Consider the following 15,319-nt stretch of genomic DNA (forward strand, 5'->3'; position numbering starts at 1 on the left):
AAAGGTCCTCAAAGGGAAATGAAAACTCGTACTGAATATTAATTATTCCTCTGAACCACATGGTAACTATTCTGAAGATAACCCAGGGGACAAAAAGTTTTATATACATGTTTTTAGTGGCTGAATCAAACAAATCAGTAGAAACGTTGCTGTATTTTTAACCACAATCAATATCTGATGCACAAAAATGAAATTCTGAACCTTGTGATGCACTCACTCCCACTTCCTCTAGTTCAGTTTTATTAATTCTTGCTTTTCATTGAACGTACTAAAGGCTTTTCCTCCTAAATATGATCTTTATAAGTCATTAACAGCTCTAATTTATTTACTTTTGTATTTACTAGTACCTTTTAAACCAAAGACAGAGCCACACTGACAAACACATATTACCACAAGGAGAGAAATAAAATGTTTATTTTAGTGTCTGTTTTTTCTTTTCTTTTTTTTCTCTGAACGCTAATAATAAAGTTCACCAGTGTCCTGTGGATGGCAAACATCCTCAAAACACAACAAGTACAACAAAAAGTGTTTCCATTGGGATCACCCAGTAACATTTTGGAATCAATGTAGTGATAAAAAAAAAAAAGAACAAAAAACCATCAAAACTAATCATATCCACAAAAGAAAGAAACAACAAAGCAACAGTAACAAGTGTAACAGATCAGAGTGCTCCGCCGGAGGACCCGGAGGTTTGTGCACCCCCGCTTACAGTCTGCGGGTACAGAGCGAGTCTTTATGATGCTTTATGTTTTTAAGTTTTAAAAAATATCTAATTCAGAAAATAAACTGCAGGCCGAACATAGTAAAAACTTAGTCCAGTGGATATGGGTTACAGCTTTAAAACCTTTTCACGGTGTGGTCTGCTGCTTTTTTGAGCTCTTCTTTCTTTTAATATTTTGATTTGCAGCAAAAAAAACAACAACAACAAAAAAAAAAGACAAACATGGAATGAATACCAAAGACAGAAAGATAGATAACAGATCATAAGTTTTTAGAAAGAAAGGGGGGGTCTGAATATATAAATTCTATGACAGCACATCTTCCTTACGTATTTTGTACCCTCTAATACGTACCAGCATGACATTTCATGTGTTTAGTTTTTGGTCCTGTATGAATGTGAGCGTAACCAATAGCCCCCGCGCAGAAAGATACAAACCTGTGCTCCAGCTTTCAGGTATCGTGTGCCATTTTTCCAGCCCGTCTCCCGGCAGAACGAGCGACTTAATTTCACAGTTTGAGAGCATTTCCCTGTTATTAGTGTTACGTTGCTGTTTCGGTTCCTTCACTGTGGAAGAAGGGACCTGAAGTAGCCCCTTACCGTCCAGATGTTGAGCATTCATGTTTTTTTTGTTTTGTTTTTTTTACTCAGGGCTGGAACATTTAACACTTTGACAAATGGTAAACAAAACATGAGAAAAATATATAGTTTTTATTTATTTTTTCATTTCTACTCTTAACTTTTTTCTTTCTTTTTGTTTTTTTAAAGGCTAGTGTTATGATTTTTTCTACAGAGAAGGGGCGGGGGATGTCGTGACAAAGCTAATTCCAAAAACTTTAAGATGTCAGTGCTGTCCGACCGGCTTGAAGCTAAAAAGTCGCTGTCTAACGTTTATCCTCATTAGTATTTTCATATATGTACAAATAAAATATGCATTGAAAACACCCCACCAGCTGGAAGGAGAGGAAGCTCAGTTCATCTGTCGGGAGGGGGCCGTGCCTCTTCCCCCCACCCCCCCACACATACAGCGACAGTGGAAGAACTTAGCAGCCACCTCGGCCACCGACAAAGAGGCCCCGACGAGATATTTCTGATATCAGTGCAGATTTACATGATATAAAAATAATTAAGAAAGAAGGTAGGCTTAAGGACAAGTGGCTATAAATGGCAGAGTGTGAGATTTGTTTTGGCAAATAAGCGTTCTACTTGTGCATGTGTGCGGCCCTCGAACAGAAGGTGGATGTCATCGGGTTGTCTCGTAACCATGCAGCTTGAAGACACTGAGACGCCACGTAAACACGTGCATGAGTGTGTGTGTGTGTGTGTGTGTGTGTGTGTGTGTGTATGTGTGGTGTGCGTGTGCACAGACGCCACGCCCCCTCACACACACTCCTCCGCCGACATGAGCAGAGGGTTTATGTACTCGAAGCCTTCAAACTCAGACTGGTCGATCTTCTTCACGACGTCCCTGAAAAAGGAAAAAAAATGGAGGATATAAGATCAAAAAGTTGGTTAAAATCGCCGGAAAACTGAGACTGCAACAGGGAATGAACACAAAATGAAGCGCTGACTCACTCGTCATCAGGCGTGAGCTGGATTGGCTCGTTGGTGAACTGGGCGTCAAAGTTGTCCAGTCCGTATTCCCCTGAGATGTTGGGCTTGAATGGAGGGACCACCTGCTTATGTTCCAGCTGGAAGTAAAACAAAGGACAAAGGTAGGACCCAGTTTTTAAATAATTCTTTAAATAACCAATTAGTTGCAGATTCATTTTCTATTAAGCAAGTGTTTTTGTGATTGATTAACCAAAAAAAGAAGAGCAGCTTTTCAGTGGCCAAAAAAAATCTATTTTAAAAGCATCTGTTTGGTCTCTGAGAAACTGTGACTATATTTTTCACACCTTTTATACACTAAGAGATTAATCTATTGAGAAATAATCTGTGAATAATGGAAACAATCATTATTTGCAGTCTTATTAAGAAGCTTCAAATAGTGACTGTATCAAGGTTGTAAATGAGTTTGTCCGACAGAAACAGCATTTCTGAGAGGATAAGCTCTCCCTCAGCTGTAACCAGGCCTGAGTGACGTCCTCTGCACTCAAAAGCATTTGAACACAGAGTAAAAACCTTTATTAGGGACTTCCACTCATTTCCTCTGCCTGTGGTTTCATTTATCACAGTGTACGTGCAGCTCTCTGTCCCGAGTGTTAGTGCACTTGTTTGGAGGGCAATAACTGCTCCCCCTGCAGGCCAGAGGGCACACTGCGGGGCAAACTTTAACATCAGCATTGGGGGAAGGGGGGTGGGAGGGTTGTAAGCTGATCCTCCAGACACTCTGACCGACTGCTGGGTCCCAGCTCCAGACCAAACAGGGAAAAGAGGTCATGGTGATCCTGGCGAGCTGCCCTGTCTGTCTGTCTGTGTGTGCAGATAAAGCTGATGTTACGTGCTCTGTCTTCTTTAAAAGATATAAAGCAGGTTTAATCTGGATTAGTTTAACACTTAAATGACCAAACTATAATTTATACAGTAATGCTTTTAATGGCTTTTAAGAGTTTTCTTTATCTATGAAACACTCTACAATGTTCTGATGTACTTAATGTTGTTTTCTCTGGAGAGTTTACAAATTTAGTCAAATATTAATTTCCTGTATTTTCTTTTCAATAACAGACGGTTTTAATTGTTATTGTGTGTTTGAGTGAATTGTGTATTACAGCTTGCTGGGAGCTTAACACCAAACTGGAAACTTTAACTTTGATCAACAAATTACAATCAAGTCTTCACAGTCAGGGTGCTTTATTAATCGTTTGTTGCTTCCACGCTTCTGTTTAGCATACACATCACACCTGACCACCTCCTGGTATATCAATAAAGACGAGGGTTAGATGCCCATTAGAACGGTTTCTGGGTTTTTCCATAGGCAGCTGCATAGGCAGAGACCCCTCTCCCTGACCTCTATAATAAAGTCAATAAATGTGAGGTCTAACACAGTATTGACAGAATATGATAGAACCTGATCACTTTACAAAAGAGCTTCAAGGGTCACTCCTAACAGGCTTTCAAGGGGTAAAGATATCTTGTGTGTCTGTAATATACGCATGTTGTGCAGAGTAACATTTTGATGACACAGTTTTCCATTATCCATGCCACATCAATGGGCCAATTTTGTATGAGAAATTTAAGATATTGGAGGTAAGTTAGTATTTTTACAATTTAAAAATGTCACAACACATAAACATGTGGCAGGGGTCCTAAATGACTCTAGAAGAGGTCACTTGAGAGTTAATTAAGTTTATAAACGGGTAGAAAATGTAAACTTTTTTTAGCAAAGTATGACGAATATGTGCCGGCAAGTTCAGACATGACAGATTTGTTCTCATCGCTAAAAATTCCACAACAGTATAATTTCATTCTAATTAAGTAAAAAAAAAAAAAAAAAAACCCAAATAGTATTAAACACAATTAGCCCTAAACTGCAAAATTCACTTTCATCCTTTAACTTAAACCACTTAATAAATAATTAATTAGATTTTATGTTATTTAATTAACTAATTTTATTAATTTTATTTTACCTTAAAAAACAGAGACAGGTAAGTAAAACAGATAAATTAAATAAGGTTAAAGAAGGTTCAATAAAAGTGTTCAGAAACAAAGTTATGCACACTAAGTCGTGTTTGTCTCATCTTTGTCATTACTTTATGTGATTTCATTTTTTATTAGTTGGCATATCAAACTTTTTTCCCCCCCTCTCTCCAATTGTTGTCATTTTTCAGATGTTATGTATTTACTTGGTTTCTGCTTCTCAAACATCTCTTTGTGTATCTTTAACTTTGAGTTTTGGGTGATTAATCAGATTAGAAATACGCACATTCTGCAGATGTGACCTTAGAATTCTCACCTGCGTGCATTCACCACCTTGTATAAAACACAGATTAGAATAAAACTAGAAGGTCAGTGACTCTGTAGCTCATCCACGAGCACAGTTTGGGCCCAATCAGCCCATCAGTCCTTCAGTTGGATGCATTAACAATACATACATTATTCATTCATTCATATGCTCATATGTAAGGTTGAAGCTAATATCAACATGAGTCTGTGAGTCTCATCTGACACTCATTTTATGGTTCTGAGGGTCATAAAACAGGAACCTAAAATGACTCCTGGGTGATAACTTAATCATCGCTGAAACTGATAACAGGAAGCATCAGAAATAACGAAGTATTTTTAGCCCCAGTTTAAATTTCACTGGTATTTTTTTTTCTACAAGTGATTCCGAGATACCAAACAAGTGACTAACATCTGTAAATACAGGCCCACATCTTCATTTCCTGCACTGCGTTCTACATTTATATTCACACTCATACTGGTTTTCAAACAAACTATAAATAAGGATTATACATAGACACAAACACCAGTCATAGCAAGAATCCAGTCAAGCATGTGGTTTTCAGTATTAGTGGCAACAAGTGCAAACCGCAGCTTCAGAGAAAGCATCAGCGATATCCGAGCCAACCTACGAGCTTCTCTGAGGTTCCAGTAATCACGCCGAAATTTGTGAATGAAACGATTCGTAAACAGCGGTGCTGAAATTAGAGTGTTAATGGCTTCTCTGTCAACGTGAACCACTGCTCGACAATCCGGACATGCAGAGATCGACATATCGGCCCCGTGCGATCCGTCTCCTCTCGTTTCCTCTCAGTCTTTAAACTTCCTGTGTGTGTGAGTAATCGTATCTGCTGCTGTCAGTCTTCTGCCTGGCCTGTCTGTTTGCAGCTGCCTGCTCTTCACAAAGAAACAAGTCTCACCCCACAGCTAATAACCTCAGTATTGACAGAGCGTCTACACCTGCAGGGCAGGAGAAAGAGCGCAGGAGACGGCGACCCCGCGCATTTAGATTTGACCTTCTGCTGTCTCGCGGCAGCTCTTGTTTTTCTCCCCCTCTCCCCCCGCAATCAATTGTATGGATTTATTTTGACCTATCCGGCGTGCGGCATGCACCAATGCTGATTTCCTTCATTTGAAAGAACTGACTGAGAAAAGCAGAGGATGAAATTGAATCACTCACGAGCTCCCAGTCGACGTTTCGGAAGAACGGGTGGCCCATGATGTCGGCAAAGCCTGTCTGAGGGTGGCAGCCCAGGCGCTCCTTGGGATCCTGTGGGAGTGAGCGCGAGAAGAGGGTGAGAGACGGTGGGAGAATATGGTGGAAAGGAAAGATAACAAGTCCAATACCCGAGAAGAAAGGTGGAGAAAGTGAGAAGAGAGAATTTGCAAGGACAGTGGATACATTTACACAAAAAAAAAAAAAAAAAAGTAAGAGGTGGCACTGCTACAGGCCTGTCGGACCCTCTCTTACCTTGTTGAGGAATCCTTTGAGGACGCTGGCAGCTTTGACTGACAACGAGCGCGGGATTCGGATCTGTTTTTCCAATATTACTGCAGGAGGTGACAGAAAAGGGGTCAAGGGGTGGACAAGAAGAGGAGAGGATGAGATGGTGCCAACACTGCTGCTGTTATGAGTTCAATCCTGCTGGGTATGCTCGCAGCAGCCCAAGATATGACTCTTTTTGTTAACCCACCTCACTGTTAATTATAAGAAACAAACACAATATAAAACCATATTTATACTGAAATAATGGGGGGGAGTGAACACATGGTTTCACACTTCTCTCTGTAACAGATGGCATGTTCCTGGTATTGAGAGAAGCCAATAGAAAGGTGTCAACATGAAGGTGTTGCATGAACTCAGCAGTTTTTTTACGAACCGCAGAAGCACGCATGTTACCTTGGAAGAGGTAGTCTTCTGTGTTCTGGTCTGGGTTGTCGGAGCTGCCGACGATGTCGAAGGGCGACCGGCCCGCCATCATCTCGAACATGAGCACCCCTAGTGCCCACCAGTCCACGCTGAACCCTGGGACACACACACAAACATATCGTACGTTACAGCTCTGACGCTTTGAAACGCCAAAACAACACAAATGACCGACGACTGCAGAAAAAAAGAAAAAGAAAAAAAAAAAGAGCAGCACGATTATCTTTATTGCAATTAGAGAGGAGGAACTTTTAATTGCCACTCACAAAACTTCAAAGTACACCAGCATTTCAGGGTTACTATAGCAACCACCTTCACCTTGAAAGTTGGTGTTTCTGTATTTTATCACACCTTCAACAACAAGCACATAATTCAGATTGCCCATTTTTCTCTCCCTCTCTCTCTCTCTCTCTTTTTTAAGCCATTAGGGCAGGAGTGTCATAATCAGTTTAACTCTGAAAGAAAATGAAGGACAGATGCATTTCCAGTAAATTAATTTGTATGTCTCACACCACCTTCTCATCTACAGTTTGGTCCACATAAAGCTCTAAGCTACTCTACAAACAAGTACCGTAGTCTTTATAATACTTAGCCAAGAAAATAATGCTAATAGTGCTAATAAGATGCTCAACCTCATCCTCAGCTGAGAAAACGGAGCGAGCCAAAGGTATTTAAAAATTAAGTGACATGTGGCCCGTGGGCCTTGAATTTGGCACATGTGCATTGGAGCTGAACAGCTGCATCATTTCACCAAATCTTAGCTGTCACTTCACTTGTAACAGCACTTTCAAACATCTGGTTTTGCTCCACATCACAGATTTCTGAAGGCTGTAGTGTTACTGTGATTTAAAACAGGACAACACGTGATGACATAAGCATGAAAGGAGAAGGGCAAACATGGAGATATAAGGCTGCTTTTAAAGTAAACTGCATAAATTTTCACAATATGAATGTGAGGCGAGCAGCACAACATATGGGATATAACATATGTATTAATTTGTAATAAAGCTTAAGTAATCCTGATATGTTGCCAACCAGAAACTGGATCTAAAATGGAAGTGGCTACAGAAAAAACAGAACTTCCAGTGTCTTCTTTACAAGCAGGAAATCCTCAAATCAGATTAAACATCAATATCTCCCTAATGTTAAGAAAACAGATAAAAAATACAGCTGAAAAACAACTTAAAATTTAAAATCTACTTAGGGTAAATTTCTGTGAATCGTAAACTTCTGTCAAAACAACGACAGAAAAGAAGCCGTAATGATGTGAAAGTTGTAAAACAAGTAAGGAAGACATGAAAGAGAAAACAGAACATTTTAGATGCCATTGTGGCGTCCTCAAACTGATTCCTTTGGCTATCGCCATCTTGATGTTTTGGAACCGGACATGATAAACGAGGGCAAGACCGAAAAACTGAGGGACAAGGTAGACCTTCCCTAAACTACACCCTCCTCCTCATGTTCTGGACAAAAACATGTTAAGCTCATATATACAATCTGACTTGTTTCTGCAGCCACACGAGTCGCCCCTTATATAAGTCCATCTTTTATATACATTCTTTGACTTCATTAAGTTTTTTTAAACTTAAAAATAATTTAATGTATGTAAATTATTATTAAAATAAGGAAAGAAAACCCTGGACCGCAGTTTTCTGTGTAAAGACTAAAAATAAAGAATAAAAGAAGAAGAGGTCAGATCTGACATGACTTCCTCTACTCAAACAAACAACTAATGCGTTTACCCAGTGAATTTGTTTTTTGGTTTTTTTCTGATTTCTTTTATAAGTAACAACCAAAATCCCCAAAAAGGGCCTGATGTTTGTTTTTCTGTACACAAAGACAAGCGGGTGTGATCATCGTGGAGTCAGTGAAGTTTAACCATCTCATTGATCGGATTAACAGTTTGAATGATAAGAGGATCGCATTCAGAACAATGGTGGGCCTACACTGGATCACACATGCCCCTGCTGTGACTCTGATGTTCACACAATTTGCCGTTCGGCCCATTTTTAAAAAAAAAATCGTTCCTACTACAGCCATCATGATGTGTCTAAGTATGAAAAGCGCAGGTGTTGTACGCAGCCTCGGCAGCGCGACAGCTGAGCGAGCAGCTAAAATCAAACCCAGCCGTCATTAATTTCATTATTCACACGTGTGCTGTTCCTACTGTGTCTAAAACAGCTGCTGTGCTCATATGTGTTGTGTTTTTTTTTTAAATAAAGGAGGGAAAAACAATCAAAAACTTTTTCTTTTAAGAGTGAAATTTGTTGCCATGACACCACATTTGGTGACCAAGGAGGATTTTCTATTTTTACAGCATTGCGTGTATGGATAGTCGAACATGCAGCACTGAGGATGTGTAACTAATATTTCACCGAGAAGCTGAAAGTACATCTGATCTACGAGATGCTTTAAGTTGTCAGCTTCACACAATTTGGACTCTTTATATGAGTTCAGATAGAGCAGCATTTATTTATGATTGATTTATCATTATGTCTAAACATTGAGAATAAAGTAACATTTTCAAGAATAAAAACGAAATGTGAGAATAAAGCTGTCCGTTCAAGTCGAGCTACTTCTGTTAGTGCACGGCTGCCTCTACAAAATGCCTTTTGTAGATGAACCGGTGTTAAAGAATGGAGTTAATGTTATCAAACAAACCCATTGTGTTAGCAACTGTTAGTACTACTGAAGCTTAATCAGCATTTAAAAATCTCAAAATTTTTCTTCACAAAATTGTTTTACAACTTAATTTTTTCCTCAATCTGCTCCTTTGTGATTCAATGAATATTACAAATGCCTCTCTCCCCCCTAAATGTATCTGCACATTTTTACATTTTACTGCATTTCTTTTTGGGCTGTCTCTCAACTTTATAATTAAACCGTGCAAATTAACTGAATTAATGTAGCATTAACTGAATAGCAGCTGAATGAAGACAGAAATGGCTGCTAGGCAAGTAAGACACACACAAGCAGAGGTCAGCAGATTTAGAGAAACAGACAAGCACGCTATTTAACTTTAAAAACTACCGTTTTTAGACATTAAATGTCACCCAACTGGGTCTTTACTTTTCCTCAAGGGGGTGTGGATGCTATATAAACCATAACTTTGACCAAAAATCCCCATGTGGACAAGCTAACGGCACAGCCGAATGTGATTTCTGCTACATTTGAGAGGTTAAAATGACCCCTCAGAAAGAAAGTTAGAGGACTGCACGAGTAACACAACATCTCTCACTCCTTTTTTCCCCCTCTCACATTAAGCCCATCCTGCAAATAGGTGTGCCTCACCATTAGACATTAGAGGAGTTCTGAATTACCCAGATTAGATTAGTTGAGAAATCCCCAACAGCAAAGATGGCGCTACAAGAGCAACTTCCAGGAGAAAAACAGCTTTTTAAAACTTGTTTTCGGGTTGCAGTTAGGAAACTTTTAATGCACTTTATCATTAGATTTGCTGAAAATAAAGCTGATTTAAATAATAACAGCTTCAATAATTGTTGGAAAGCATTTAAAGATGGTTGCACACGCTCATATTGCAAAGCAGAACCATACACAAATTTCAGCTAGGTTTTTTTTGTTTTGTTTTTTAACCAAGAAATAAATGACCCAGGGGTTACAAAAAAACCTCTTCTACCAGTCACTACCCACTAGTAGCCCATGGTGACAGTGTAAGATACCTGGATTGTGTATTGTGGGGTATTGGTGACAGTGGTGACAGTTTTCCTTGGGGCACTAAGATCACTAGTGTATGTCGGGCACCATTTAAATAAACTAAATATATCCTAAATTTAAAAAACTAATATGTATCCAAAGAAAAAGTGTTCCTACGTTTGTCTACAGTTGTTGAATTGTTTATATACAATGTAGCTTGAGTGTGTTAGTGCAGATAAACCCAGTTTTGCCTCACACACTTTCTAACTGCAGAATTAGATAGCATTTCTGGTAAGTGCCTCCATGTCGTAATCCTCACCGTAATCCTCTCCTCTGAGTATTTCAGGGGCGATGTAATTGGGGGTACCGCAGAAAGTGCTCGTCGTATCGCCAGGTCTCAAGCCCTCCTGAAAAAAGAAAAACAAAACAAAACAGAAAGATCATCAGCTGTGAGATCATCTCAGAGGGCTGTAAACCGACACGTCTGCAGCTGTGCAGGTGCTTTTATCCAAAGTGCACTGCGGTATCATTACAAACCACATTAATCCGTAAACCACACCTTGCACATGCCGTAGTCTGTAAGCTTGATGTGACCCTCAGAATCCAGCAGCACATTGTCCAGTTTCAGGTCTCTGTAGATGATTCCCCGCTCGTGGAGGTAGTTGAGCGCCAGACTGATTTCTGCCGAGTAGAATCTGAAACACAAAGAGGGAAATTACTGTGTTTTTAAATTCAGCTTCGGCTGCATAAAGAAATTAAAAACGCATCTGTCCCTTTAATCACACGTGAAGCAAATGGCCAGACTCTACCTGGCATGTTCTTCTGGGAGTTTCCTTTGCCTCTGCATGTGGAACATGAGATCTCCACCGTTCACATATTCAATAACAAAGAAGAGTCTGCAGAAAGAAACAGAAGTTCATTTCTCTTAAACACAGAATTAGTCATCTTTCAATCATCCATAAGACATCTGTCAGGGTGGCTGGATGAGCGCTCTCATTTTTTTTTCCTGCTAATGTGCTTTACTAATTTTATAACACTCACTGTATAAAACTTGCATCTAACACAGTCAGCCTGGGGTGGATATTTACTACAGCTTCAATTCAATTTTTACTTCCAAAGGCTATAAAAACATAAAACATTTTTCCACTAAGCGATTACTTTTCTTGCTTTAATAAAGTTCTCGTGCACAAAAAAAGAACATCTTTCCTTTACAGCTGCGTACTTTTGCCCCTCACTCAAATCTCAAACTTGCTCTTCAGTTCAGCTCAAAACATAATGACAGAGAGCAAGCCTTCGATCAATAAGACCTATTAAATCAGACTCTATTAGATGAACTTGAGAAATATTGATGACAGTCAAAATTCAGGGCCTCTCAGTCCACCTGCAGGTTTGCACGAGTCTCCCATGAGTCTGCTGTTGCCTGAGGCACTTTTAGCTCCTACCTGCACAACCAGACAGTTGGGTTATATGGTAGGGCCAAAATCCCTACCATATAACCCTGTATTTAAATTTGAAGTTAGTGAATAAGAGATTCCAACAATGACCAAAATTAACTGATTTTACTATAACTTAGCACCCTGACTGATTTATACTTCAGTTCAGTTCAGTTCATTTTTATTTCAAACATATACATTCACCAACATTTCATAACTACACCGTAACCTGACCCGCGATACCTTTTTCGTCGCTGTTTTTTAATTTATCAGTGAGAGAATATTGATCGATGCCTCAATATAAGGAGTAATAATTATAGCATCGATATAAGGGCTCACAAATGTCAGCAAATTCCTGGTGGGAGAAAGATGAAACTACTGGAATGTAAGGGAATCAAAAGGGAATCTACAAAGAAGTGAAAAAAAACTCAAGTGACAAAATCTGTCCACAACAAAGACCAGCGACCCAGAGGGGGGAAAAGTCCCAGCATTTTAGTTGTTTACATCGTGGGTGTAACCGCATCTATAACACCAGGACACGACCACAAGCTATTTAACACAGAACGGAGGAGCACAAACGTAAATGTCGGTAATGACGTCGGCCACTTATGCCGAAACTGTAGGTCCCACGTAGATTCCCTGCAGAAGTCTAACCCAGGCCTTACACGTGACCTAATAAAATGCATTTAATAATTTTGTGTTGCTTGTGTTCTTTGTGCTCTCTTCGCTGCTTTGGGATTAAAGTATAATGAAACACAAGGGACTGCTTATGTGTTTGCTTCTAAAACCAAACTTTGTCGTTTTAGTTACGTTTACTGTCACAAAACATGTTCCCGTGTTTTGAGGGGCTTTCACTGCGACAGGGATTTTCCTATAACCTTAACCATGAACACGCTTCAATGACCTAAAAACAAGTGTTTTGTTTACATAGACGTAATAATACCTCAACCACAGGAGCGGCATATTTAACTGTGTTGTTGTACAATGGAGTTTTGATGACCTCATCTGGGGTTTGGTACCTTGCCCAAAAATGCTTTCGACTGGGTAGGAACCACCAACTTTATACTGGTAGAAGACAGGCCAAGTCTTGAACCCCAGAACCAATCATTCATTCACATAGCACTTTGAGCTAGCTCACATCCTGCAGCCACTGTAGAATCACCAGTTCACCTAACATGCTTGTCTTTGGGCTGTGGGAGGAAACGTATGCAGGCACAGGGATGCGTTTATGTATTTACTCCAACATAGTTACTCACTGACTGTAACTTTACTTTTCTAGGGTGGGCTGACAAGATGTATTAACAAGGATGCAAATTATTTACTAGTGAACAATCCCCTTCAGCCAACCAGGTAGCCCCAGCCCTTCCCTCTTGTGCATCCCTAAGTTGATGAGGTTATGTTCGTACCAATCCCCAAAAAGCCTAATCTTTAGAAATTCTAAAGCCATCGTGGTGAAGTGCTGCTGGTGACAGAAGTCCTGCAGAAAACTAGAACCTGTAGCAAATGGACAGCTGGTTCACCATGTTTGTCGTGGTGATGAGGAACTCAGTTGAAAGACAGCTGATTGTCCAACTTTTATGGGGATATTTAATGATATTTATTAATGTATTTAAGAAAGTGTGGTGTCCCTCTTTTTGCACCCTGGCTCCAATACTGCAACAAGTACAGTGCAATTCTGCGAGAAGCCATGCAATGCATTTGTGAAGCTTTATTTAGAAAATTTAGAAATACGTAAATGTAGCAAGAAATGAATCTGGGTCTTTAGATTCATTTCATTTGGGAGGGTAAAATTTAAGGAAAGATATGGTCTCGATTTATATCCCACTGATTGCTTTCTCAATCACTTTGTTTGATAATCAGAAGAAAGAAAAACTGTAACTTAAATTAAAATCTGAATAAATGACCAGCACAACCTGATTCAGGCAGCGGTCCCTCCTCAGACCTGTAAACAGTCTTTGTAAATTGGTGTAGCTCTTATTTACAGAGGATTTTTCCAAAGCCTAGCGAAATAAATAAATTAATAATAATAATAATAATAATAATAATAATAATAATAATAATAATCACGACTTGTGCAATAAAAAAGCTCACCTGCTTTCTGTCTGGAAGCAGGAGTGAAGGCCAACCAGGAAGGGATGATTAGAGGCCTGCTCGAAGACATGCTTTTCTGTTTGAACCCAGTCGATGTCCTGGAACAAAAACACACAAAGAAACACCCAAATGTCAATCAAGGGATGTTTGTGACATAGTGCCCTTGAGCTAACTAAAAGCTGAATAAGCACAAGGCTCCATCGACCATCCTACAAAGCCTGAGAGTTACTTGTGCGTAAGGTGGACAGCGGTGGGGGAAAACGGCTGAGCCAGTAGAAGCGGGGGCTGGCCTCTATCGGTAGCTGGATGATAATATGTCTGGACACGGATGCTGCTCACGCTGACAGGGCAGGCACGGCACAACACTTTGCCATTGATCGAGAAGCACTTGTCAATCTGTCAATCACGCTAAGTGCGCCTAATCAAGGCTAACTACTCCCGCTGCCACTGGCTGTGCCGCTACATGTGTTCACGGAGATCAATTTTCCATGACGTGATGGTTTATCTGCACGTCCTTAGGCTGACAGACCTCTTCGAAGCCGCCAGTCTTTCTAACTCTGAGTATTAAGGGATACATAACAGCGATGCTGGATCACATGACACCAATCAGTGTGTTAGCAATAACAGCTCCCATTGATTGTTCTAGTCATATTAATTAGACTGACAGGAGACTGATTGCTTCATTATTAATTAACCTCACAGAGCGAGTCCTAGCGTCTTGTCACACTGTATGGACTTTAGTGACAGTGGCACCATCCTCGCAGATATACAGTTTTATACCTCTGGAGTTTGCTGGTCTGAATAAATCAGAAACAGTAAAATATCGAGTCACTTGATTATCTATTAAAGAGTCAGTAAGAGAACATTAAAAGTTCAAGTGATTAGTCAAATATTAATGATGTTTTGACTGAAAATAATTGCACCTATTTCAATAATTACTGGCGTTCAAGGCCATTAAGAAAAAAAAGCCACTTTGTGCTTGAAAATCCTCCAATGTGAGCATTAAAAACTGAAAAACTCTGGATCTTGGACTTCTGAACAGTCAAAACAAACAATCTGAAGGTCCCACTTTAGTAAATTAAGAAACTTTGCTGTCAATTTCTTGTTTTTCAAACATTTTACTGTGTAAACAGTTAATCAAAGACAAAAAATAATGAGCAACTAAAACAGAAGATCATTAATGGCAGCTGTAAAAACGGCCTTACTGCGTCCTCTTTACATACGCCTACACAGAAAGGAGCAAAAACACTGGTTCAAATGATCATTTTCCATGATGTTGTGTAAAAATGTGTTTCAAACCACTGCATAGGACAACAAAAATGACCCAATTTTGGTGAAAATTACACACTTTAAGAAGCCCTTATTATGTTCTCTTATATTCTGCCCTATATTAAACATAGACATTGTTACAACAGTTTCTAATAATCACCATATGTGTGAGTAGATCCTGTGAGCCAAAAGCTCAGGCTTCAGATGCTCTAAATCCCAGTTCACCAACAGGTGGATTGCGGTCTAGATCAGGACACGGATCTATTACTAGATTCTGACGGGTCATCACCATTTTACTCTGCCCACCTTTTCTCATATTTAGGGTACAGTTCTGTTAATCTGAGA

At 39.6% G+C, this 15,319-nt stretch overlaps 1 protein-coding gene across 1 annotated transcript in view; it reads right to left on the reverse strand.

Moving 5' to 3' along the window:
* Positions 1–384: 384 nt before the first annotated feature.
* The window catches only part of prkci (protein kinase C, iota), a 40,061-nt gene continuing 25,126 nt past the window's right edge, over positions 385–15,319 (reverse strand). The window contains exons 10-18 of the mRNA XM_031731116.2: positions 13,706–13,803; positions 10,991–11,077; positions 10,741–10,876; positions 10,501–10,588; positions 6,501–6,626; positions 6,072–6,151; positions 5,781–5,870; positions 2,294–2,409; positions 385–2,186 (exon numbers count right to left, since the gene is read on the reverse strand). Coding sequence (XP_031586976.1) covers positions 2,099–2,186; positions 2,294–2,409; positions 5,781–5,870; positions 6,072–6,151; positions 6,501–6,626; positions 10,501–10,588; positions 10,741–10,876; positions 10,991–11,077; positions 13,706–13,803 — 909 coding nt within the window. The 3' untranslated portion in view covers positions 385–2,098. The remainder of the gene's footprint in view (positions 2,187–2,293; positions 2,410–5,780; positions 5,871–6,071; positions 6,152–6,500; positions 6,627–10,500; positions 10,589–10,740; positions 10,877–10,990; positions 11,078–13,705; positions 13,804–15,319) is intronic.

The sequence above is a fragment of the Oreochromis aureus genome, linkage group 18 (assembly GCF_013358895.1).
Source record: "Oreochromis aureus strain Israel breed Guangdong linkage group 18, ZZ_aureus, whole genome shotgun sequence".
NCBI classification, from domain to species: Eukaryota; Metazoa; Chordata; class Actinopteri; order Cichliformes; family Cichlidae; genus Oreochromis; species Oreochromis aureus.